The sequence below is a fragment of the Grammomys surdaster genome, unplaced genomic scaffold (genome assembly GCF_004785775.1).
Source record: "Grammomys surdaster isolate TR1022 unplaced genomic scaffold, NIH_TR_1.0 188, whole genome shotgun sequence".
NCBI classification, from domain to species: Eukaryota; Metazoa; Chordata; class Mammalia; order Rodentia; family Muridae; genus Grammomys; species Grammomys surdaster.
Genome location: NW_021604633.1, coordinates 3,868,200 through 3,894,642, shown reverse-complemented (window position 1 = coordinate 3,894,642; position 26,443 = coordinate 3,868,200). Strand labels below are relative to the sequence as shown.

At 45.0% G+C, this 26,443-nt stretch overlaps 1 protein-coding gene across 2 annotated transcripts in view; it reads right to left on the bottom strand.

Moving 5' to 3' along the window:
* The window catches only part of Eipr1 (EARP complex and GARP complex interacting protein 1), a 115,897-nt gene that overhangs the window by 24,775 nt on the left and 64,679 nt on the right, over window positions 1-26,443 (bottom strand). For both annotated transcript variants that reach the window (XM_028768867.1, XM_028768868.1), the window contains one exon: window positions 14,304-14,460. In XM_028768867.1, coding sequence (XP_028624700.1) covers window positions 14,304-14,460 — 157 coding nt within the window. The remainder of the gene's footprint in view (window positions 1-14,303; window positions 14,461-26,443) is intronic.

The window sequence follows — 26,443 nt, the reverse complement described above, 5'->3', positions numbered from 1 at the left end:
TAGGTATCATATCCAGCAGACTACTGGTTGCTTCACTCTCTTGGAAGCTTGCACAGAACTTTCTGATACTATGAAACTAGTCCTCAATAACTGAAATGGCAGGAGTAAGGGTCCTGAGACAGTGTTGATCGGGGGGACCTGGGATGTAAAATAAAGAAGACAAAACAATAGCTAAGATCAGGGGTTCTTGCATAAGCTGATGCAAGTTTATTAAGAAGTACAGCAGCTTGTAAACTGTTTGCAGGGGGAAATGACCAAGATCAGTAGAGAGCTAAGGCAGACAATACTGGCAAAGAGAACACAGGATACCTCAGATGCAGATGACTTAGGACTGATAACCACAGCTCAGGGGGAAGAGTTGGCTCCCCAGAAACCCTGACTCCTTTGAGGCACTGGCTCTAGTGTCAGACAAGCCTTGCCAAGTCCACTCATGGACAAGGACACAAAACTAAAGCTCCTTTTGTTTTCTGGGTTATCAAACTCAATGCAGATCTTTCCTTGGTCCACCCATTTACTTACAAAGTTTATGGTTTCATTTTTCTTTACATGTGAAGAGTATCTGTGATTCCTGATGGTCTTAGGTGATTCCTGTGAAAGGGTCGTTTGACACCCCCAGGGTTCAAGACCCACAGGTTAAGAACTACAGCACTATACCATATACTACACTCTATTTATTTTTATAGTCACAGCTAAGCATAGGTCTTATCCATGTACACCCTGGTCTATCTGTATCTATAGTATCTATACACCTACAGTAATATCTACAGTATCTATACCCCTCTCACCAAAAATCATCTCCTTCTAACAGATGAAGATCATTGCAGAACACTACAGCTGATGAAAGTGCAGAGAACATGTGAGCATGAGGTACCCAGGCCAAGTTGACAGATACACAACATGATTCTGGAACCTAGGGCTCGGGGATCATAGTGGAAGCTGGGGTAGGAAGATTCTCAGAGCCAGAGGAACAAGAAGTTTGGTGTGAGATGTTATCTTTTAGATATGTCTTTGAAGCTACACCCATGAAGTCTTACCAATGCAGGTTAGCCTTAAGGCTTAGGGACTGGCCTCTCTTCCTCTGAATTGTCTCCTATCCACAGAGACATGAGCAGGGGACTTCCTCCAGTTGTCATGCCTTTTCTGCCACAATAGACTCTATCCCCTCAGACCATGAGCCCAAATAAATCCTCCCTCCTTTATGTTGTTTGTCAGATGTATGGTCATATATATGAGAAAGATATACAGAAAACCAGCTATGCACATCCCACGCCATCCTAACCAGAAGCACAAGACCTTGTGATCAAGACACTGTTGCTGCTATCCCAAGCCTGCAATGGCGCCTTTCCCCTGACCAACATGGTGGCACGGTTGTCCCACCTTGCCTCCTCATCTGCAGATCTGTCAGCCTCTGAGAAAAAGCTCACATTTCTCAGTATTTTGAACAGAGGAGAAGATAAAATGATTTTCAAGTAACTGTAGAAGTAACTTTTATGTCAAAAAAAGAGAAATATATTCTAATTTGAAAAGAAGCCTCACATGCTTAAGGCTCATAGGAGGCAACATTCATTTGCTTTAGAAAATAACCTGGTTTTGAGTTATTACAGCCATTTGCAAAAAGCTTCATATCCCAGACCCAAGTTCTCTGTCACTTGTTTCTGAAGATCACAATGAATATAAAACTTAAGGACAGCATCTATGAAGCCTGGAAGGGGCAGGTAGGCAAGACATGATATTTGCCAAATTCAGAGAAGCTCATCCCTACTCTGGAACCCAAAGGCTGGATAGGTACATGAGAGTGTCACAGGCTGGCCTAGGGGGAGACCAGCTGACCCTGCATTTCACTAAACACTCACTAAACAAGAACACAAACAAGGCTAGAAATAGCCATGGGGCTGCCTTCTGGTAGACAGGATTCTCCCTGAAATAGTTGCTCTGTGCATCAAGTGTCCTGCAGGTGACAGGGCCAAAGCAGGGAAATTCCCAGGCACCCAATCATAAGCACACAAACATCTTACACATGCCTCTAATCTGAGGTAGGAATTATCACTGTTCTTCACTGGCCCAGAACAGACATCAGAAAGAACAAGTCAACTACAGGGAACCACAGTCTTCAGGTATCAAGTACCACCCTCTTACCACCTCTCCCACAGACAGAGCAGTGGGCTGCCCTCACTGGACACACCACCTCTCACACTGTTCACAACATCGGGCTTCCTGGCCCAATGTCAATTCTCACAGCCTAGAAGAGCATTGTACAGGAGACCCCTGAGGAGAGGTGAGACTCCTCTCTGTTTCTTACATGTCCAGGGTACTTAGGACGTAAAAAGGAGAACTGAGTAGATCCTACATATTGGGTACAGCTCAAGGAAGAGAAGCCCATTCACAAGGCTGCTCCCCAGGAGAACAGGATCCTCCCCAGGAAGAGGGCTGCTAGGGAGATAACTCTTGTGACATGCTGAAAGCAGGTAATTAAAGCCCTGGGGACTTTGATCGATACAGACTCTTAGGCCCTTATCCAAATGTGTCCACTCCCATTCCCAGCTGTAAACTGCAGTGCAGCCTTATGCTGAAGTCAAAGCTCACACACATCCAGCTTGTATGCCTTGCCAACTGCATTCCTGGCAATGTTGCTTCTTCACCTAGAACTCCTCGGTACCAGATGCAGCCCTCTGCCACACTGCCCCTCTGTCAGCAGTGTTATCTGTTGGTTGTTTGGGAGCAATCTTCTATGTCTATCATTCTTAAACTCCACAGACAAAACTAAGCTTGTTGAATTTTATCTTTTAAGAATCATGCACTGTCATATTTTATGGAAATATTGCCCGGTCAGTTTTAGTTCAGTGTAACTCTCAACATGAAGACTGCTACAACAATATTGCAGTAACAAGATACATGCCAGACATTGCACGCCACTACTACCTCATGCCAGGCACTGCATGTCACCACCTGTCTCATACCAGGCACTGCATGGTGTGCATCACCACCTGCCACGTGCTAGGTGCTCATGTGGTCTCTTTCCTCAATGCAGATACTTACCACTGCACACTTAACAGGGATACTCACTGCTACAAAATTCCCTCTTACAAGTTCTTTTGCTGCGCCCTTGCTGTGTGATTCCACTGCCACTTATCTAGAGACATCTATTTCCCTTAAAAATGTTGACTTGACCTGTTAAGCCTGGTGGTTGGAAACCACCTGGAATGTGCTCCCCTGCCCCCCTCTCTCATCCTGCTGCCTTCGGGGGGCTTAGCATACAGACTTACTGTGTGTCTGTGGCTCTGGCTTCCCTGATCTTCACCAGGGTTTACTAATGACAGCTCAGTTGACCATCTTTACTGCTCCCATGTCCCCCTGCCAGCACTGCCCTCTCTCCTTGGTCAGTGAGCTTGGAAAACATAACCACCCACATCTAACAACTCTTGTTAACAAAGTAATAAGCTGCCCTGAGTGGGCACTGAAGGAGATCGCCTCTGGGCATTAAGTTCAAGATGGTACCAGCCTTGGTGACACTTAATTGAATTGTGGTGTTAACTTATTCTGCACATAAAGTCAAATGCCCAAGTTAAAAAACATGAAGTTAGAAAAGTTGGCATCCCTCACATTCTCCCATCCTGGGATAACACATTGCTTGGGTCACCTTTAACATGCAGGGTGCAAATAGCACATTACAAGGTTCTTGGAGGATTGCCACCAGCCATTGGTATCACTGTGTAACCTCTGTTCTTTCTTAAAATTATCCTGGTCATTCTAGGTCAAACACACACACACATACACACACAAACACAAACACACACACACACACACCTCTATCTACAGGCTTCACAGAAGTCAATTATATAGATTTCTGTGATTTTTCATATTTTTTAATTTTCATTTTCTGTGCACGGGTGTTTTGCCTGAATGTATGTCTATGTACCACATGAGTGCCTGGTAGCCATGGAGGCCAGAAATGGACATCAGATATCAGATCCCCTGGACCTGGAGTTATAGACAGTTACAAGCTGCCATGACCTGGAAATCAAACCCAGGTCCTCTGCACAAACAGTAAATGTTTTTAACCATTGACCTATCTCTCCAGCCCCAGGATTTCTGGGCTTTTAAAATCTGGTTACTACTGTATGACAGTGTACACAAGTGATGTGTATAGCAAAGCAGTAGATATCTTGGAGATAATATCTTGGTACCCATGAAGATCAAGTCAGTTCTCAGAACTGCAATTTCAGGTTCAACAGACAGATGTGCTTGCAGACTCTTCCCACAGAGGTGCTTCCTGAGTTTTGGTCATAAATGTGATCCTGGCCATTCTATTAAGAATGCCCAATTCCCCACCAAAGCATATGTGCTGCTTTGATTTACATTTCCTTGACAACAAGGTAGCTTGTACATCCTGTAAAGTGTGACTGGCTGCCTCTAGTTCTCTTGTGAATACCCTGTTCTTTATGACATGGTCTCTAAAAGGCACCCTTCACAGGAGCTTGCTGACTTGTGAGGACTCATTCTCCCTCAATGTTTCACTGGAACAAACTCCCAGTGAGCAGAGGTCTGAATGGGTGAAGAATTACAGGGCCAGAGCAATCACCAGTCTTCCTTTTAGAACTTAAATCTAATCAACTATAAAATAAAAACCATAACATTAAGCAAAATCCATAATTGGTTCAACAAAAATTTGAAAATATCAAAGTTAGGAGTTGCCGTGTCAAGCAGCTTGAGAAGGTGTTATCAAGCCTCCCCAACAAGGGCTGGACAGTAAACAGTATGGACCAGAAGAGCAGTGTGGCTTCTAGACCAGCAGAATGCTCCCTGATGCACAAAAGCAGATAGAGGTGACACAGGACCAAACCTTGGCAGCACAATGCAATAAGACTTTATTTACTCAAGGGCCCCAGTGAGTGGGAGGTGAATGCGGCCTACATTATTGCCAAAGGAAAAGGATTAGCAGGGATACAGAGTTCTTCATTTGTTCAGAGTGACTTACTGTGCTGAGTCTTCTCAGTAAAATACCCAAGTCATCCATTTAATGTCAGCTCATGCTACTGCTCTGCTCCAAACATGTGGGCACCCTCCTCATGACCATCTTGGCAATCTTTAAGAACAGACATGGAACCCTCAGAGACATGGCAAAGCTCCCTTATGTATTAAGGACAAGCACCTGGGAGGAGAGAATATGCGCAGTCTTGGCTGTCAGGTCACATGGCCAGCTTCTACAGATTATACCACAGAATATCAACCCAAGAGTTCAGAGGAAATCAAAATGGCCCAGGGTTTGGCTAGAATAGCCCAGGGAGAGGGCTACTGGCATCCTGACAGAAGGAGAAATATAATGCTCACCCTGCTCATTCTGTGTCCTGTGACTGTACCTGTCCCCAGCCTCCCTGTGAAAGCACAGCACTCCAACCCTGTATGACAAGTATCTGCATTCGCATCCCAGCTGTTCCTGGACATCACTGTAGCCTCTTCCCTGTCCTTGGCTCACAGCACTCTCACTTCCAACAAAAGACAACCTTTCCTGGGTGTAAAACTCAGCAGAGAGAAAACAGACACCTTGTAGCCAAAAGCCACATCTTTGATGAGAGAGTGTAAATCCCAGAATTTAGCAGGCCACAGGTAGAAAATGCTCATGAAAAGAACTTCTTTTTTTCAAAAAAAAAAAATGAGTAAGAAATTTCAATGAAAGTTGTTTTTATGAATCTGAAAGTCACAAATGATTTATATTAACAACCTAGAAGCTAAGGTATAAGCCTACAAGCAAAAATGCCCCAGAAACAGTAAACTAAGGCTACAAAAATAAAGCAAACAAACAAACAAGCTGGCATGGTGGCGCACACCTTTAACTCCAGTACTCTGGAGGCAAGGACAGGAGGAGTACTGTGAGTTAGAGGAAGTTTGACGGGGTTGCAGGTGTGATGTCAGCAAGGGAGTGCAGGTCACATGACATCTGCAGTCAGGATGCAGAATGCTGGTGCTCAGCTCACTTCCTCCTTTCTGGTCTGTTCAGGACCCCAGTCTCTGAGATGGTGGTCCCCCTGGTTGTGGTAAGTCCTCTTCAGCTAATGCTTTATGTGTACTCTACATGTGTACCCTTCACTGCCCTATACAGAGTCTGGGTACTAAATGTGGGCTTACACATGGTATTCGTTCAGATGGTAGCAGCAGCAACTTTGATCACTAGAAGCATCCTTCGAAAACACATCCATGCACCCACATACACACAAGGCACATGTGCCAACAACCAAAACTTGATGTGACTTCCTGGTATTTCAAAGGTGTCTGCAGTGGGCTGAGGCCTTCAGCTTCTTGCCTTACAACTGTCTGTCTCTCCTGTTCAGAAGCACAGAAAACCCTTGGGGCCCTGTAAGTAATGTCCTCAGGGAGGGTCCAAAGTAGACTAGTCATGTCAACTCTAAAACATGGCAACGTTATAAGTAAAGATTTAACATGTTTCCTAAAGGTTGAATAATTTTAAGGTGTGGATTATAGGGTGATCAAAAATAAGAGAATTCTTCATTTGGGCAATAGCTCCTTACCCATTACTAAATGTCGGCCAGCACTAGGGTTTGGTCTAAATGTAAAGAGCTTGGGATGAAGAACGCCTTTATCAGGCATTACCCACAACTGACTCCCATGTGCTGTTTGAAGGTGGGAGTCCCAACTCTGCCTGTTTACCATGACACTTAGGTTAGAGCTCAGCAGAGAAAGGTATGCCTTGTAATTAGGGCCAACTCACATTCATGTCCCACGAACACTGTCAGTGTTCCAAACATTTCTACATAAAGCATTAGCTGAAGAGGACTTAACCACAACCAAAGGGACCACCGTCTCAAAGACTGGAGTCCTGGACAGACCAGAAAGGAGGAAGTGAGCTGAGCACCAGCATTCGTCCCTGCATCCTGACTGCAGATGTCCTGTGACCTGCACTCCCTTGCTGACACCACACCTGCAGCCCTGTCATCCCTTCACTCAAACTAGGAGCCCAGACAAGCCCTTCCTTCCCCAGATTCCTGTTGTCAGATATTTTGTTAATGAATAAAACTCTGCTTATACAACTACACCAAAAAACCCACAGAGAATGGTTTTAAGGGGAAAGTCAGGAGCAGAGGCCAGATACTCAACTCTTGGCTCAATAAAGTATAGACACTCAGCTTAGCTGTGTTTTGCTTTCCTGTACACATGAAGTCCTGGATCAGAGAGTCACCTTCACAGTACTTGGCTTAGGGTTTCTGAGAGTCATTCATCCTAAGCCAGGTAGGTGCCCACCCACGGTCCCAGGGGCTCCAGTGCACACCAACTATGCCAGTCTTTTTAAAGGTAAACTGGAGGAAGCAACCAACTATCCCTTCAGAACTGAGGAAGCCCCTGGACATTTCCTTGCAGGACAAGTCCAAAGTGGGCTTAAAGATCAGGAAGGAGAGGTCAAGGATGTTCTAAGAGGAAAACCAGAAGCACCACACACAAGATGCATCTCATCCTAGTCAAGGTCACAGTGCAGCTTCCTCCTGCCACCACCATAGCCCCAGCCCAGGAGCATGGGAAAAACCTAAAAGCTGGGACGTTTCAGAGTCAGGCTTCTCGGAGTCTCTGACAGTAGACTCCCAGAAAACATTGTAAGAAATTCTGACAGCTCACCAATTAAAATCTGTATGCAAAACATACCACCACACAGGCAACACACAGAAGGCAGACAAAGGAAAGCTGCCATCACACAAAACACGTCCCATGTAGAGCCGAGTCCCTTCCTTGAGGTAACTGTGGCTCCTACAGTTCACATGCAGAAGGCAGGCACCCCACAGAGAACACACTGTGCCCACAGGCTTTCCCTCCACTGTTGTCAGGCATGTCTCTGCTGGGAGGATGCTGAAAGTGATGGCAACTCTTCCCAGTTTGTTCTTACCCTATAACATGTATTCGCAAAAGACACAAGGAGAAAAACCTTTTGTTTCCTGCAAGCGGCATGGAGCTGCACCACTGGGCACGGCTGGCAGAGCTTCTACAGAGCTGCAGCACTACTCACCTTTACCTCTGTTGTTGTCTTATAGTTACTCTCCTCTGGCCATCATATCTGTGATAGCTGTAGTACACAAAATCCAATAAAAAGGGAAATCCCATCTTCTTGTATATCATCACTATGAAACCAGTGCTATAAACAGGGGAAACAGCCTATGGTTCCTGCCATCCTTTCCATTCCAAACTAAATTTTATTTATTTATTGTTCATAAAAAAACCACCTACTTTTTATCACACTCTACCAAAAAATGAAGACATAAACAATATTAACAAGTCAAGAATACAGTAGCACGCAGCCAGTAGAAATGTGTTCTGACTCTATATAACTATGATGCAAAAATCACAAACAAGGGCTGACTGTAAGTAAACCCCAATAAACTTACAGCTGAGGTCTTTGAAAAAGTCACCAAGAGCCACAGGATGATGGCCCCAATTCAGCAAGTTTCATGGTCAAACAAAAACACACTTTTCTTTACGTGTGTGAGCCTAGTATTCTCCATCAGCATCTAGGGAAGGGACAGTTCCACCATCACCAGGAAACTCTCAAGGCAACCCCAACACAGCTCACAGTGGCATTCTCCATACATGTGCCTCCTCATTTCCCTTGATCACAGAAGTGCAGGGCATCTAACAAGAGGGTAGAACAGTCCACACAGGTCCCACTGCATGAAACGCAATAGTCACACCTGCCAGGTTCTCCACATATTACTTACTGAGTAGGGAAGGGCAGAGAGAAGAAATGCTATGTAAGTCAACTCTTTTAAAAATAATATTACATAAGAAATTCAATATAATAAATTTTCCTCAGATCACAGAACAACGCTCCTGTGGCATGCAGTTCTGGTTAGTAAACTTCATACAAGTGCTATGAGGATTGGAAAGGCAGCTTTGAGAACTACACCAGAAAGTCAACAAGCCCTTTTGATCTATCTGCAGCGGTGCAAGGCCTTTCCGCTGTAGCGTAAGAAACACTTCCAGTGACAGAGTCGTGTTGCTATGTTGCCTGGGAACTTTCTGACAGGTGAGCATGTAATTTCTGACGCCAGGTGACTTGGTTATTAAAAGTCTGTTTACTCTGACATCTCACTGGGACCAACTTATGGCACTATCAACTAAAAAAAAATTCCACTTTAGGCAGACAGAATGCTAAGGGCAAAACATAGCCTGGAGGTGAGGCAAAGGTGTTGTTCTCCTTTTTGGAGTACAACATACAGTTAGCAACTTAGTAGAACGCCACAGTATGCATGCTCAACTCAACTGAGAGAAGCTTTCCATCAGTGAGAACTCAAGAGAGGGCCAAAGTTTGAGGTGAGTGTAACAGGAACGCTCCCCCACCCCCACCCCCATTAACACTCAAGAAACACTCAAACTCCACACTGACCCTGAGTGCACTGCCGCTTGGGGTGGAACAGGGCTGAAGGATGGACAGAGCATAAAGGCCTCTATGCTGGAGCCTGTTCCTGTCTTAGAGCTGAACAAGCAGAGCTGGCTTAGGTCATCTTAATTATTGTGGGGGATTCAAAAGCCACACCAGCCTAACCTGGCTCTTACTTAGAGCAGCTTCCTTTACACAGCTACTAATGCCCAACACTCCACACAGGAGTCCACCCAAGAGTCAGGAAGAACACAGCAAGCGCAGGTGATGTTCCCCTAACTTCCAAAGACACATTACAGAACTCCGAAGACTCTTGTTCCTAGGTCTCAGCAAATTCAAAGGTAGCTTTTAAATTATAGCAAATTTTGAAATAAAGAACGAGCTCATATAGGAGGACCAGAAGCTCTTCTGATCATCCAGGTAAGTCCTTCTTTGTCTTCTGCTCTCTCATCTTTTTAGGAGTGACAGCTATCGAGAAACATCTTAATACACAGGATCACATAGAGAAACATCTTAACACACAGGATCACCATACTTTTAGATTTAACATTGTTACTGGACCTCAAGCTTCAATAACAGACCTTCAATACCACTGATGGCCTCATCAAAAGCAAGAATACTCTGGGAGCTCATCTTCCTGTATATACAGGATGACACAGTGACAGGAACCATCAGTGAGCTGGACAGAGGGATTTACTCCATCAGATTCTAGGTCTGTAGGAAATACAGGCTTGGATTTTTTTTACATCAAGACTGATGGGAGTGGAATTCTGCCATTAAAAGCTGCCCAGTCTGTAGCACTTGGAGGTAGCAGCCAGAATGAACTAGCTTCCTCCCTTCCACAGGGCACAATTGTGCACTCTCTGTTTCCTTCCATGTTCTGAGTGACACTTGATTCAGGAAAGGACCAGTAGAAACACACTCTTGAAACATTTTATTTAAGGGAAACATGAACTAAAATTTGAGGAGAATATAAATTTCTCTTTGCTGTAAATAATGATCTATGTTTTCTACACTGTATCTTCAGATTTCTGTATTTGATTCTTCCCAGGAAATTTTGTCTGTGCATTGCATATTAATATTTAACTTTTCTAATCTCATATGGGGAAAGGACAATGACACACATCCTCTTTTACAGTGTTACCGAGGAAACACCAAAGGATGTTCATAGTATCCTTTGCCATCATAGAACTGTCTTTTCCTTGGCAAACTAAGCAACAATCTAAGAGACAAGTTTGGTATTGAGCAATAGTCAGGAATCAGCTTGTGAGTATCTGCTTAGGGGCTACATTAACACTGAGATGACTCTTCTAAAGTCATGGCTGATCTAACAATGACCTGCAGTGACCACTGGCAGATCTCTGCTGACTCAGGACAGTCAGAGCACAAACTTCTGACACCTTCCCTTAAGCAGCTTTGCAGGACTTTGGACAACCATCAACTTGTTCCTCACAATACTCACCGTATGGCAGCATCCTCTGTTTCCTCATATTAACCAAACTTAGAAAGGAAAGAGACACAGGACCAGGTTTTCTACTCCTGACAAATACTCAGGGTCCCCTCCCTCTCCTCTCAACGCCACTCCTGCCCTTTACTTCCTAATCACCATCTAGCTATGCACACCAGCCCTCCCAGGTGTCCTGCATGCTCAGCCTGGCTGGCATTTCAGTGTGATATTTACTCTATCTGTTAGGGAGGGGTCTTCTTCTCTAGCAGCTGGCTTGGGAAGCAGGGGTCAGTTGGTTGTGCAGCACCACAGTTACTCGGAATGCTATCAGTGAAATAAATACCTTCTTGGGGCTGCAGGCTTAAGAAACTATGACAGCAACATAAGCCAGATCCTGGATAGCTAGGAACATACCACAATGGGCTTCAATCAATTTTACATACATATTCAAAGCTTCTAGCTACTAATAAAGCAACTTCTCCTATGAAGGAGATCTGCATCACCCAAGAGAGTAGTTTGCAGAGCTGTTCCATACACTACTGGGAGGAGCGCACACCACACAGTGGACTGAGGTTTCTATTGTTTTGGTTTTTCATCTGTTGGACAAAGCGCTTACTAGCAAGTAGCTGAAGATCTCTTGATCACCAGAAGGAGATAGAGAGTGGCAGAATCACCTTGTTGTGGCTAATCAGCCATTAGATCCACGGTGATGCTGCTACATTATGACTCTTGGTAGGGAATCATCTCCTTCCCTTCTCACAAGTTGAGTTCCAGAAAACCTCCCCTTTATCAGGACCTCCAAACATGCAAGGGTGCACCAGCTAGGCATGTACAAAGTGCCAGGAAGCATTCAAGCATGGTGGCCCAGAGTTAATACACCTACTACATATTAAACCATCACATAGATATCAGTCTAGCCACGAACTCAAGGAGATCTACACAAAACATACATGGATGATTGTTTAAAAGACCAAGAGAGATGGCTCAGTGGTTAACAGTGTTGACTGCTCCTGCAGAGCACTCAAATTTGATTCTTAGCACTCACATGGTGCTTCATGCCATCTGCAGCTCCAGTTTTAGTGCATCCTCTTCTACACACCACGGAGCACCAAGCACACGTGGTACAAAGACATATATGAAGGCAAAACACTGGAAGCCTTCTCTGATGAGGTGAAGCATTCCCAACATCTGAGACGACAGCCAGATTCCACGTGATGACAGCTGCTTCTGCTCCTGTGTCAGCAAGGCCACAAACCCAACAGTCCTATAAAGGACTCTGTGCACTCTGTTTCACTCCCCAGACTGCAGGACACTGGCAGATCTTTCCACAGGATCAGCGAAGAAATGGCCCTGGCTCACCGACAGGGTGTCTCTGTCTCACTCATGGACAGCTCTACCTCACGGCACTAGTGATTCGTCTCCTGCCCTGGGCCTAGCGCTGTCCATGGTGCTGACGATGCAGCCTTGCCCCTGACCAGACTTAGGAAGAGTGAGGACAAGAGCCCAGGACTGTTTGCCTCTTTTAGAAGAACATTTGATGGGTCATATGCTGGACTGCAAGCCTTTCCTACCAGGAGAAAGACTCATCTCTGATCTGCAGCCAACTCCTCTTTGCTAGAGGGCCAAAAACAGGTGATCACACTGTTCAAGGACAAGCTGTTCTGCTGTGATGGCCTCAAGGAGTGAGGTCCCTGACTTGTTCTCTTAGTGGGAGGGTCAGACACACTTCCAACCTGTAGGGCACAAGCAGCAGCAGAGACAATTCTGGGGTATCTGGACCTGAACTCCCACACATAGGCACAAGTTGTTTGTGAAACGTCCAGTGATAGTGGAGTCACTAGTGTTCTGCTGTCATGCAGTTGCCATAGGAACCCAAGTGAAGGGTGCACAGAGCTCCCAGGTCATTTCTACAACTACTAGTGGGACTGTAATGACTTTCAAGTAAAACACTTAAAACAAGCAAATGTGAGAAAAGTGTGCAAGGATGCACTAAAAACCAAAAAGAGGGTGAGCTATTTTGAACAATAACATCAAGGTCAAACTCAAGAGCACTCCAGATGAATCTGAGGACAGCCAACTACCACATGCACTGGGTCAGCCGTTGTAGCGTGTTCACAGACAGAAGGCAACTGGGCAAGCACTTTAACATCCAGTTTCCTACAGGACACACAGGTGTGCCATGCCCTTCTGAGGGGCGTGTGACTGGAGTACTTGCATGCTGGAAGTCAAGGAAGCCACCTTCAGGTGGCTCATCCCCAAGGTAAGCTAGAAATCTTCTGGATAGAACTGACCTTCTCTAAGTGACAGCTCACCTGTCACAGCTCCCTAGTGCTGCTGTGTGTCTAGAGACACATATATACATGACAACCATGGCCACACAATCACTGTGTGGCATGAACTCTGCAAGAGAGCTCTGTAGTGTGCAGACTCTGTACTCAAGCAGTAGAGTGACAGCACACAAGTGTTCACACCTGCAGTTTAATAGCGCATTGGCTTCCCCTTGCCTGTGAGACTGGGTAATGTCAGTACTTAGAGTGCCTCTGGACAAGCAAACAGCTACTGACCAAGTAGAAAACAGCAGCCATGCAAACAAATCCCCAAGGGCTAGCACTGAAGCTACAAGAGCTCCACATAGCTTGACTGTGACAGACAGTGACAGACTGGTCCCACTTCCGAATTAGTGCCCAGGCCCAAATGCTATTTCCAGGTGAGTCCTCTAGCAAACATGACTCACCGCTTCCTATTGGGGCACAGTACACACTCATGACAGCCAGGGTATGTTACAGACCTGTGTCAGGCTGTTGTGCTCAGGGTGTCCCATAGGGACCATGACTCCTTAAGATCAGGTCTCTTGACGTTCATCCCTCATCCTTGAACGCTGACAGAGTGTTGTGCAACAGCTGTTTGCTGGGTTGAATTTATTTAATGTGGTCGGCTGAAGAAATGTGAGTCCCATTTGTGGGACTCCTGGGGGGTCCCTCTCTGTGGTTAGAAGTTGGCTTTATCTACCCAGGCCCTCCATACAGGGGCCATAGCTTCAGACATCACTGCATGGCTGTTCTCTGCAAGAATCGTCTCTTCACTTGGTACCGTACACTTCAGTGCAATTGCCCATGCCCACGTGTACATTTCTGTGAGGAGACATGGGTCCCTGTAAGCGATAGGTGAATGTTGTAAATGCTATATGAGGCTGGGCTAATCTATTTTTCTGTCGGGTGACTGCAGATTTGGAATGTGATTTGGAAGAGGGAAAGGGTGAGACATGTGGTCTTCAATACACTTGGTGGGAGGTGTTGGTAACTGTAACCTAGAAAACATCTGGGACTAAAAGTGACAAGCGACTATAAACATCATAGAGAAAGAGTAACAGAAGTGGGGAGCAAGGGGGAGAAACTGGATAAAGTGAAGGAAGCTGTGCACACACAGCACCTGAGCAGCCTTTAGGCTTCTTCCCCGTGTATGAAATATGTAGCATCCTACCAGGCCACGTTGCCTTGGGCTGCGTTGTCAAGGTGACAGAGCAGCTCCAGGGTCTGAGCAGTACTTGCAGGGTCGTCAGGGGACTCGTGGCTACCGGATTCTAATTCCTTGGGCATCCTCCACACAGCTGCACACGCCTGGACTCGACTGTCTGAAGCTAAGCAAAAGAAAAATGTCAGCAGAGCTCCGTCCACATACACTCAACACTTACACCAACCTGTAAGCAGGGCACACTGCTCCCAGAAATACTGATGTGCAGGTAGCAGAGTGCAGTCCACCCAACCTGAGCAGCAGGGAACCCACCATCCCTGGCTGGTAAGCCATCACACTGCTTTAGAGAACTTAACCTCCTCAAACTCAGTTTTATCCTGTTCTTTGACAGTGGTTTTTAAGAAAGGGAACAAGATAAAGGCACTGCCATAATTGCCAGGCCATGCTTGGGGTTTCTCTTCATAGATCCATGAAATCACAAACAAATGTCAAACACTAAGATGTTCTTCAATATCAAATGTTCTGCTTTAGTTTGCCTGAAATGACTATGTCTGGGCCAAGAGGGCAGGACTACTTAGAAATGCTACAAGCTGAAATCCATGTGTGTTCCTCATAACAAGTTAGCGTGTGGGAAGAGAGCAGCCAGGACCCAAGGGCACCTGCACAGTGTTCTCTCTGAGCATGGTCTGTTCTCCCAGCTCCCACCACAGGTGGCTTCCTACCATTCTCAGATTCTGGACACCAGGATTCTAAAGGCATTCCAGGTATTTGGATTCCTAGAGTACCCTGAGAAGTCATGTGTAGACAGAGAAAATAAGCTCATCTGGAGATGGACTCACAGCTCTCCCAGCACCTGCCAGGACAGGTCTTGGGCACTCCAGAAAATATCTTAGAAGACAAGCTGTTTAAAAACATGATTTTAATTAGATCTTGAGATATACTTTTAAAATTTGCTTTACATTTGGTTTTAGTTTGACTTGGATTTCATTGTTGTTTCTGTTTCCTGAGGCAGTCTCGTGTAGCCCAGGCAAGTTTTGAACTATCTATACAACCAAGGATGGTTTTGAACTCCTGATCACCCAGGTTCCACTTCCCAGGTACTGGGACTGCAGTACCACCACTCACTGAAAATGTGCCAAACAGCATCCTTTGGCCTTAAAGATTACCTCAGTGATCAGTCCCTGGTGTGGCATCTGCTCTGTGGGGTCACTGGGGAACAGAGCCCCAGTGGGAAAGCAACTGCTCTGTGGAGTAACCAGGGTGGGGGATGGGGTGGTGGCAGGGTCATGAGATGTCCAAGCAGTTGTTCTGTGGAGTCCTCTAGGTCAGGTCCGTGGTGTGAAAACAGATGCTCTGTGGAGCGATCATCTGTCTTACCCCGGCTGCTAACCAGAGTCCTTGGTTAAGTCAGTAAGTAATGAAACTGTGTTTGTGGCATAGTAATTCCACTTTCAAATAAGCTCTCTCCCTTCAAAGCCCATACCAGCCGGCAGGTCCACTTTGCTTACTGAATGTCGGTCCTTCCTCTCTGTTTACCCTGTAGTATTAGCCTGGGCTAATAGCCACACCTGCGCCGACCTTGACACAACAGAGAGCAACAGTGGAACAGTCAAAGTAATACTGTTGACAGACTATCCACTTGCTTCAGTTACCATACCATCCTATAGCACTCCTCATAAAACAAAAAGGATCTGTCTCTGTTTCCTTTTGTTTATTCTTGCGTGTGTGTGTGTGTGTGTGTGTCTCCTATTTTGTTTTAAAGACATATACCCACATGGACAGACATATAGAAGATGGAAAGCAGATGGCTCAGTGCCAAACGACCTCACATACAAGAAAACTGACTCCAGGCAGCAGTGTGAAGGCTTAGAGGAAGCTTGTCCACATCATTCAGACTCGCACTGGCAGCACCTGGCTGCATATGGAAGCTGGGTAAACAAAAGAACAGGTTAGGCCTGCAATCCCTCCATCAGGGAGGCTGAGGCAGAAACAGCATATGCTATATAGAAAGGTCCTGTCTTGGCACAAACAAGAAATATACACAAAACCCAAACAAGAGCAAGGTCAGCTATCTGTTCTTAGAGTAGCAAAAGGCTGACACAGGCTAGCAGTATCCTGGGGGGAAAGGTAATGTCATAACAGATACAAACACTGTAAAGCATCACACAGAGATGCTAGATTCATATTAAAGATGCCTAGAATTCAAATAAAATAGTAAATTCATAGAAAGACCAACATTTAACAGAATTAACAAAAGAAATAAAACTTTCTGACTAGACCAAGTATCTATGTAATCCCTGGAGAGATGGTCAGTTGGTGAAGGCACTGGGCCTCAAGCCTAAGACTGAATTCAATCCCTGGGACCCACATGGTAGAAAAAGAGATTCAACTCCTACAAATTATCTTCTCATCTCCCTACCTATACACACACACACACACACACACACACACATATGCACCAAATAATTAAGTAGATGAATGAATAAAAAATTAATACTTACACAGAGACCACTAAGCTCAGCTAATTACACCACAGATTTTTCCAAGCATTTAAAATTTAAACAAAAGGCAGGACACCAGGTATGATAGTTCCTGCCTATAACTCCAGTACTTACAAAATAGAAGGAAAAAGACTGAAAAATTCAAAATTTGCTGTCCTACATAGTAAGATCATATCTGGAAATGGAAAGAAAGGAGAGGGGAGGAAGAGCAGGAGGAAAGGAAGGAGGGAGAGAGGGAAGGAGGAATGAGGAGGGTGAAAGAACTGAGGAGGGTGGACAGAGGAAGACTACTTACTCAATAGCAAGACTCTAGATAAGATTCTTATGTAAGATACCCTATGGCCCCACCTCACTAATATAGATATAGAAATGAAATTAAATAAAGCTCAGTGGTGTATACAAATAGCATCACATGAAAATGAAGTTGGGACAGAAGATGGCTTAATGGGTAAAGGCACTTGCCTCCAAGTCTGGAAACCTGCGTTCAATTCTCAGAACCCACAGAATAGAAGAATCAGCTCCTGCACATACCTCCTCTGATCTTCCAATAAACACTGTATCGTAAGTGTGTCACCAACACACATGAATGAATGAATGAATGAATGAATGAACACTTGAATGAAATAATTAAAAAATAAATAAGGAAATGAAGTTGATTCTGAATTAAGCAACCTAATTTATCACATTAACAAGCTAAAGGGGGGAAAAATAAGATTCCCCCAAAATACAAAAACAACCAATACAATCCAGGGTTGTTTCAGCAACACTCTTTGAAGACTAGAATTGGAAGCAAATTTACTCATAGGGAAGGCAAAGACAATGGGATGAAAACGTGGAGGAGGAGAAAGCTGGAAGTACAAGATTGTCCTACAAAAATGTAAGCGTTGTGGATAAAGTGTAAAACTGCCTCTGAGAATGGGAAGGGGCAACTTCACTCTGCCACAGCCACTTAACATGCTAAAGGGAGAGCTACCTCATCTGTGTGGAGACAGGAAAAGAAGAAATCACACTGTCATTGCTAGCTACAAAATGCACATGAATCTGCATTGCACTATGAGGAGCAAAGCGTCTGAACAGCAATATGAAACTCAGCTGTCTATCTAATGGTTATTACAACAAATATGATTTAAAATTATGCTGAAGAACAGCACTATGGGCTACAGAGATGGCCCACAGTTAAAAGTAGAATGGCACTTTTCCAAAGAACCTGATTGAGTTCAGTCCCCAGCACCCATGTCAAGCAGCTTACAACCACCTGTACCTCTAGCCTCTACAGCCACCTGCACACATGTGTGCACACTTACACACACCCATACACACATAATTCACAATAATAAAAATCTTTTTAAAGGCACTAAAATGTTTAGTGTCAAGTAATATTCTAACTAAAAAAGTGTGTGTGTGTGTGTGTGTGTGTGTGTATGTATTTAAACAAATAACACTGATAAGAAAAAAACCAAACATGTAAATAAATGATGGAAAAGGCCATGTTCATGGATGGAAGCTTGCTCACCACTGTAAAATTTATGGGGAGTAGAAATCAAGAACTTGAATGAGGGTTGGCCAGTGGTGGCTGACACCTTTAATTCCAGTACTTGGGAGGCAGAGGCAGGCATACCTCTGAGGTCCAGTCCAGCCTGATCTACAGAGTGAGTGAGTTCCAGGACAGCCAGGGCTACACAGAGAAACACTGTCTTGGGGAAAAAAAAAAAAAAAAAACAAGAACCTTCATGAGAATGTGCACATCCAGATACCTAACAGTCTTGGAAAGAAAAACAAAATGAGGTGATTTACAAGCCAGACATCAGTTTTCTGTGGGTACATATGGGCAAGTGGTCCAGAGGAGGACAAGAGTCCAGAAAGGACTTCTGTCAGTACAATCACTTGATGTTCAGCCAAAATCCCTCTGCATGAGAGAACACAAGGCCTTTCAGCAAATGATAAGTCAGCTTTGTATCCATATAAAAAAGGCACCCGGGGCTTAAGAGATGGCTCAGTGGTTAAGAGCACTGACTGCTCTTCCAGAGGTCCTGAGTTCAATTCCCAGCAACCACATGGTGGCTCAAAACCATCTGTAGTGGGATCTGATGCCGTCTTCTGAAGACAGCTACAGTATAGTCACATACATAAATGAATAAAAAGAAAAAGGCACCCTTCACACTTCCATAACAGTCCCAAACGCCAAGTTTAGAGGACAAGTGAATATGAAGGTATAAGAGGAGCCAGGTCAGCAGTGTGCGCCAGGCACACATTTAACACCCTCACAGCCTGAGGCCAGCAGAGTTTCTCAACAGCAGAGGCTCACTGGCCACTAGGGAGAAGATGGACAACAAGCAACATTAAAATTAAGATATCTACTCACCAAAATACTCTATTATTTGAACTTCATCAAAATAAAATACAACTCTATTAAAAACGAAGCAAAACAAAAGAGGAAAAGCAAAAAAAAAAAAAAGGAGAAACATTTTGTACTACATATAACCCACTAAGGGCTGTGTCCTGAAGTTACAAAGAACCTTTCAACTCGATAATAAAACAGACAGCACATTTTAAAAAGTGGGTGTCAGACTGAATGAGACATTTCAGCAATGAAGATGTATAAATGGTCAGCATGTTCTAGGAACAATGCTCGGCACCTTCAGTAATTAGAGAACTGCAAAATAAGACTGAAGACACACCATACCCACCAGGACAGCAAATGCCTAATGCAAAAAAGACAACTCTGAGTATGTGAAGAGTTGAAGAACCAGATCTCTCACGGGCTGAAGAGTGAGAAAACAACACACACACTTCCAAAACACCAGACGACCCAGCACTCCCCATCTTAAGAGAGCCTGCTCGAGGTTTGCGGCAACTTCCAACCATCTGGTAGTTAAGCCTGGCCTTTCCTCTAGTGGCCATGTGTAGACTGCTGCAACCAAAAGTCAGGAAAGGCCTGAGCACAGCGATGGACCAGAGGAGAACTGAGGGCATGGAAATGAGGCGTCTCCCAGGGGCACACAGACAGGCATCCGACAGCAGTGTTCCCTGCCTAACATACATGCATATATGTGTACAGATACATTGAAAGACCAAGAGTGAGTGAGCAGAGAGCTGAGAGACGGCAGCTTTGACCTGGGCTCAGTTGAGCCAGTTTAAACCTGGACCCCACTGACTATAGAGACAGCAGCCCAGGGGTGAGGAGCCTTCAGTCCTAGAACAGTATATACCACAAGAATCACTCCAGTCCACACCCAGAAGCACCTACTGCCATTCACTTGAATGGTCAATCACTGGGCAAAGAGTAACAAACACCTAGATATGGCAAGACCTACCCATGACATTTGAGGATCAAATGTCAAGTAAAGTTTCTGGATTTTGCTTACAGGAGGTCCTCTGGGAGTGGGCCACTCTGTGTCATCTCCACAGTCCATGCATATAAAATGAGATCCACAGGAAAGGCAGTTTGGGGGACATCCATGACTGTGGCCTGTGCTGTCAGAGCTTCTAAAACTGCTGGCTCCCTTCATACTGCCAGATGGTGGTAGAGACTTCAGCCTACTCCCTCCCAGGAAAACAAAAGGAAGGCTGAAAATTGGATGCATACATAAACAGTGGAAAGTGGGGTACAGTCTTCCATAGAGCTGTGTCTGTTCCCCTACAGCCTCTGGAATATAGTCCAAGGCCTATGGCCAACCTCACAAGACATCACACTGACCAGTGGTTGGTGACATCATGCTAACTAGGCAGGAGGAGAATGCAGAAGGCCTTCAGGAGAAGGAGATGCAGCCACCCAGAGTCAAGGGCCTGGCACCTCTGTCAAGGTTCAGGCCAAGACAACCAGAGAAAAGTAAAAGCTCTGTATCTGCTCCATGGAAAAGGAGACACAGAGCTGGGTGACCTTACTCTACAGCCAGCCCAGCACAGGCACAAGAGGCTGCCAGGTGAAGACCAGAAAAGCCTTGTAGAAAGCTCAGAAAGGGAGGAGGTGACCCTGTCACTTTCCATCTGGAGGCCTTGCAATATGACGTCAATGGAAGAAGGAAGCAGCATGAACCTCATAGCAAGCACAGGAGCAGCCCCAACACTGCCTTCAGATCCTGAAACTAGGCCCCCTATCTCCAGCAGAGTCACACACCCTTTGGAGCATAGCTCTGACCATACTGCTGAACCAAAAAATGGTCCTCAGGTCATGAGCCAACATGTGCCCCATGTCACTCATGAGACCAGCTCAGTCCTATGCACTGGTTCTGAAGTAAGGCCAGCCAGGAATGCACACCCAAAGCCAGGCTGGACCAGAGAATATTCAAAAGCATATAGTAGAGCCCAGGCCTGACATGACCCAATGCCCACATGCACACAGGGCTAGGACCACCTGCATACAGGGTCTTATGAACCTACACACTTAGTTGAGGAAGAGGAAAAGGCAGAGCTGGTGAATCAACAGGAAGGGCTCAGCTTAGAGGTAAAAAGTAAAACTATACAACAGGCACTAGCATCCATTCTTAGGAACTGTTGACAAGTGGATGTTCCAGGTCCCATCAACCATTAAAGAACACTCTCCATTCTCACTGTAACCAACACCTACTCCAGGCTTGAGTTTGCCCCTGGGCTCTGAGCCAGTCAGTGCACTGATACCCCAAATATATTCACACACACAGAATTTGAGCAAGGAACCCACTGAAGTACTGACTTTTGCAGACTGGCCCAGGAGCCACTGTCCCCATCACACCATCTTTTCAAAGATGGTCAGGCTCTGCAGAGGGCCACCAGCATAATGGCAGGGACAGTGCAGCATCTTTACTTTTAGTTATCAGAAACCGTATGTATTTATGACAGATACTATTATGTTCTGAATTCTGTAAGCATTGAGATGAAAAAAATGGAACCAAATTAATAAAAGCATTACTTTACAACCCCTAAAATCTACTCCTTTACTGAGTTTCAGATAAACAAAAGACCTCTGGTCACCATGAACCATTCCTTCTTAGTGAAATCTGTGTCTTTAGACCAACGTTCCCTTTTGCCCCACCCCAGTCCCTGGTTAACCACCATCCCCTTGGCTGTATGGCTGGATGATTTGGGATAATGCAGAACTGTTCTTCTGTGTTTGGCTTGTCACACCCAGCAAAAGGTCAGCCACGCTCACTCCAGGTCTCAGTAGTTAGGATCTGCCTGTTTCCCAGGCTGAGTGGCATTGCTCATGTCCTACCACTGCCCCGCCACGTTCACAGCACACGTCCTGCTGCCAGCCCTCCCCTCCCTCACAGCCTCATTTTCTATTTCTCATGAGCACTTCCCCAGTTTCCTGGCCTATCTATATATACTCTCATAGAAATACACATATAAGAAATTAAAGGAGACAGGTGTGGTGGTGCACACCTTTAATCCTAGCATTTAAGAGGCAGAAGCAGACTGATCTCTGAGTTTGAGGCCACCCTAGTCCACAAAGCTAGTTCCAGGCCAGCCATGGCTTCACTGAGAGAAGAGAGGGGAGGGGAGAGGAGGGGAGGGGAAGGGAGGGGAGGGGAGATCAAGGGATGGAGATATGTCCCAGAGTTCCAAGTCTGACACCCAAAACTCAAGGGCAAAACAAACTCTGGAAAAAGTTTCCTCTGACTTCCATAGGCCTGCTGTAGTGTACCCACTCACATTTTCAGACACATTAAATAAAACTTGATTTTAAAAATGACAAACTAGGATATGCATGAGAGGTAACATGAAGTGTGTTCTTCCTAAGCCTAGGTAGTCTCTCTTAATATATTTTCCATTTCCATCCATTCTCCTCAAATGTTCATAGAGAAGCAAAGATTTTCAATGTTTTCACCATCATCCCTTACATGTGTCTTGCATTGCTTGACTTTGAAAACCTCTGCTTGAGTTGCTGACAGAGTTTCAACAAAATCATTCAAAGTAGGGCTGGAGAGACAACTGCGCAGTTAAGAGCGCTTGCTGTTCTTGCAGAGGACCTGAGTTTGCTTTGAGACCCACATTAGGCAGCTCATAACCACTCCAGCTCTAAGGTGTCTGACGCCCCCTTCTGGTTTCAAAAGGTACACAGATGGCATACACAGACACTGGACACACAGGCAGGTCCGTGCACGTGCACAAATAAATTTAAAAAAAAAAAAGAAAAAGAAAAAAGTCATTCAATGTATCTTGGCTAGGGATTAAAATAGGGTTTACAATTTCAGAAAAACCCTGACTGTGTCTGCTGTCTTGTACTATGTATTTTTTTCAACTCTGTCTTCTCAGCATTGATCATTACGATCATGAAAACAAAATACTGACTTTGAAAAATGTTGAAAATGTCCTATGTCCTTCAGTATCTAGTATTCAGCCAATATTCAATTCGCTGTGTGAAAATAAGTAAAATAATCACATCCACCTCATATGTGGAGTTTTTCATCTTTAACATAGTTAAGTTGTATGTACACCAAAAAATTGTTTTAAATAATTTCCTTATGAATAAATAAATAAATAAATAATTTCCTTATGAATGTGAAATGCTTGCTATGCATAACTACTTTATATACCTAAGGTAGCATAAATATTTCTCAGGCAAAGAAGGGGGGACTAAAGTGGAAAGGTACAGCAACCTTTCCTCCAGCTGAATGTAAACAGGGAACCAGTTAGCAGAGACACTGCAGGAAGATGCCTAGGACTGGAGGACAACACTAGTGTCCCCATCCCAGGGTCTGACCAGTTTGTTTGTGCAAAATGTTGCAAATCATCATTATCAGTCCCAGCATCAAACTGTCAGCCCTGAAGACGTACACAAGAGCAGCGCTGTACAGACTGAGCAGGAGGATTCAGTATGTAGGAATATGCATCCAACAATAAGGATAAAAAAAGGACATAAATTTGAAAGAGAACAAGGAGAAAATATATGAAATGGTTTGGAAGGAGGAAAGGGAAGGGAAAAATGATATGATTATATTATATTCTCAAACTAAAAGGAAAATGTTATGAATCAATACATTTTTCTAAAAATTAGTAAGTAAAAAGCAAAAAGGACTGTCAAGTATATGTAAATTTATTTTGAGTTTTGAAAAATTACAACTTCTGTTCCAAAGCTTATACTGAAATTTTAATGGGTTCAAGAATGTCCAAAATTACTCACAGAAAGATGTTAACACACAAATACACCAAGGAGACAAGAAAGCTGCAGGTGTCTCACTCCAGCAACAACTGCCAGCACCATGGCCCAGAGATAAAACCAGCTTAATAAGAGCTGTGGTGTCAGTCCAAGGAAACAGTAGGCACTATGGGAAACTCTGCATCCTCAGAAGCAGATGAAATTTAAGGTAAACAGAGCTAAGCAGGAAATACAGGAGGTATGCCACAGAGACACACAAATTGGTTCTGAAATTCTGAGGATTTCCATAGCTGCATGCATCTCAGCAGAGCAGTCAGTGCACATCCAGTGGATATCAAAGAAGCAGAAGAACTTGCAAGGAGGAAAGCCCACCTTCAGAAGCAATGGGCTCTAATAAGCAGGGAGGCATTGATTGGACTTTCATCTCTATTGTAACATCTGCCTGAAATAAGGTCCTATGATGTAACCACCTGGCCAAGATTAATATTACCATGACTAGAGCTTACAGAGGGCACCAGGCACAGACCCAATATAAAACAAAGCCTTGGCATGGCACAAGAGATAAGGTATGTGTGCAAACAAGACAGCATACCAGGCACAGCCTCTGGACAGAAGCAGGCCACTACAAGGAGACAGGATCTGCATACAACCAAGACAGGGCACTACGCAGGGCCGTCTATACAGCTAAGCTGGGGCTCCAGGCACAGGCTCTGCATACAAGCAAATCATGGCACTGCTGCACACAGCAACCCTGTTCATGTTGATACAGAGCCAGAGAGCCACAGGACAGCTAAGCTAGAAAGGAATTCAATTGTCACTCAATAACCTGACCTCTCTATTTTAGCAATGAGGAAACTGAAGGTAAATGACTCTTCCAAGTTCACGAGGTTCATGATATTACTGGGATCAGGAATAAAATAGAGACTTTTGCCTCAGAAAAGTCCACTGCTTTAAAAGAGAAAATACTAAGTTATGTCTTTAAGACCAATTTGATGCTTTTATTTTTTATATGAAACACAAGAGCTAAAAGCACTTAATGAGATAAAAAGATAATCAAGGCAAAATGAATGGAAGAAGCATACTTGAGGCTCCAACTGTATCCATGGAGTGAGCTGCGTGCTGTAAGGGATTAGAGTCAAAAGGCTTAGAGGAATTCAAAGGAGATTAGAGCCTTTGTGGGCTGAATAGCAGCTGCAGCCAGCTTGCTAAAGGGCTAACAATGCCCTGGCTGGGGGACGTGGTGTGATCCCCAGCTGGAGGAGGAGGAGGCTTCTGTGGGCTGCTGCATAATGAGCATATTCAGAGTCTGAGGGCTATTTTTAGAGACTCCAGCCACCTCAGCATCTGGTACAGACCAAGCAGGTGAGTGAGACGAAATCCAGCCGAGGCAATCACCTGACACAGGCATAGCTCCCGGTGTACAATGAGTGCCTTGGCACCTGAGACTAAAAATACCTTCTCCAGTGGCCTCCATGGGGCTTCAGAGATGTAGTCACATGCAGAATGTACAGTAAGTATGAGGGATACACAGACTGATTGCAGTAAGGGGGCAGAGTTGTAGGTATGGCAGCATAGCATCAGGTCTGTCCCCTTGTTTGGCACTTGTCGTCCCTTTCCAGGCAGCTGTAACAGGGTACAGGCATCTCTGAAGTTGCTGTGCAGGTGTCAGGTGCACAAGTTCCTACTCACAGTGGGCAGACTGGCTGAGAAGAGGGTGTGAAAGAGAAAGGGTGCTGTCAGCAATACAAGAGCTCTCCCCAGCAGCTCTGGTACACTGGAGCACCACGCGATTCACTGCAGGTCCCTGCAGAGCACTGTCCTAAGTGACCAGGCAACAGTCATGGCCTTTTGCTCCATTCTTCACCTGAGACAAGTCACAGACCAAGCCCTCAGTCTCAGGAGGACCACAGCTCTCTAAAAGAAAGGAAGTAGCTAGACCTGTAACCACTGCCTCTAGGACCATGGACTGCCAATTCCTACAGACTCCACACACACAGATCTGTGCTCAAGTGGGACTGCAGGGCTCTGACTCAAATCCAGCTCACAGAGGCTTAACCTGTACTTACTTCCCTAATTCCTGAGTGTACAAGATGGCCCAGACACTTGCAAGGCCAATCCTTTCTCCCTGGCAGCATCCCACCTTTGGTATGCAGGAGAGCCAGTCATATTATGGGGGACAGGAAAGTCCCAAGAAGTTTAGCTTAGAAAATAGCCAGTCAAAGGCACCAAACACTACATCATGAATGACACAGAGCAAGGCCCCCACAAATCATGAGTTGGCTGCTGCCTTTTTTCCCAGCCCCAAGGTGGAATCTGTTGGCCTGAGCATAAAGCGCATAGAGAAAGATGAAAATAGCCAGGTTCTCCAGCAGGGGGTGCAGTCTAGGTGTGTCACAGCTACACAAAAGAGTGCAGGCCAGATTTAATACTGAGATTGAAGCAGCCCTTAATTTTCACCAGAGCAGTTTGAAAGGGTCCTCAGAGCCACCTATTATTACCTAGTAGGGACAGGTATACACACTGTCCTGCTACAGACCTGTATCAATCCTTGGATTCTCCACAAAAGCTGG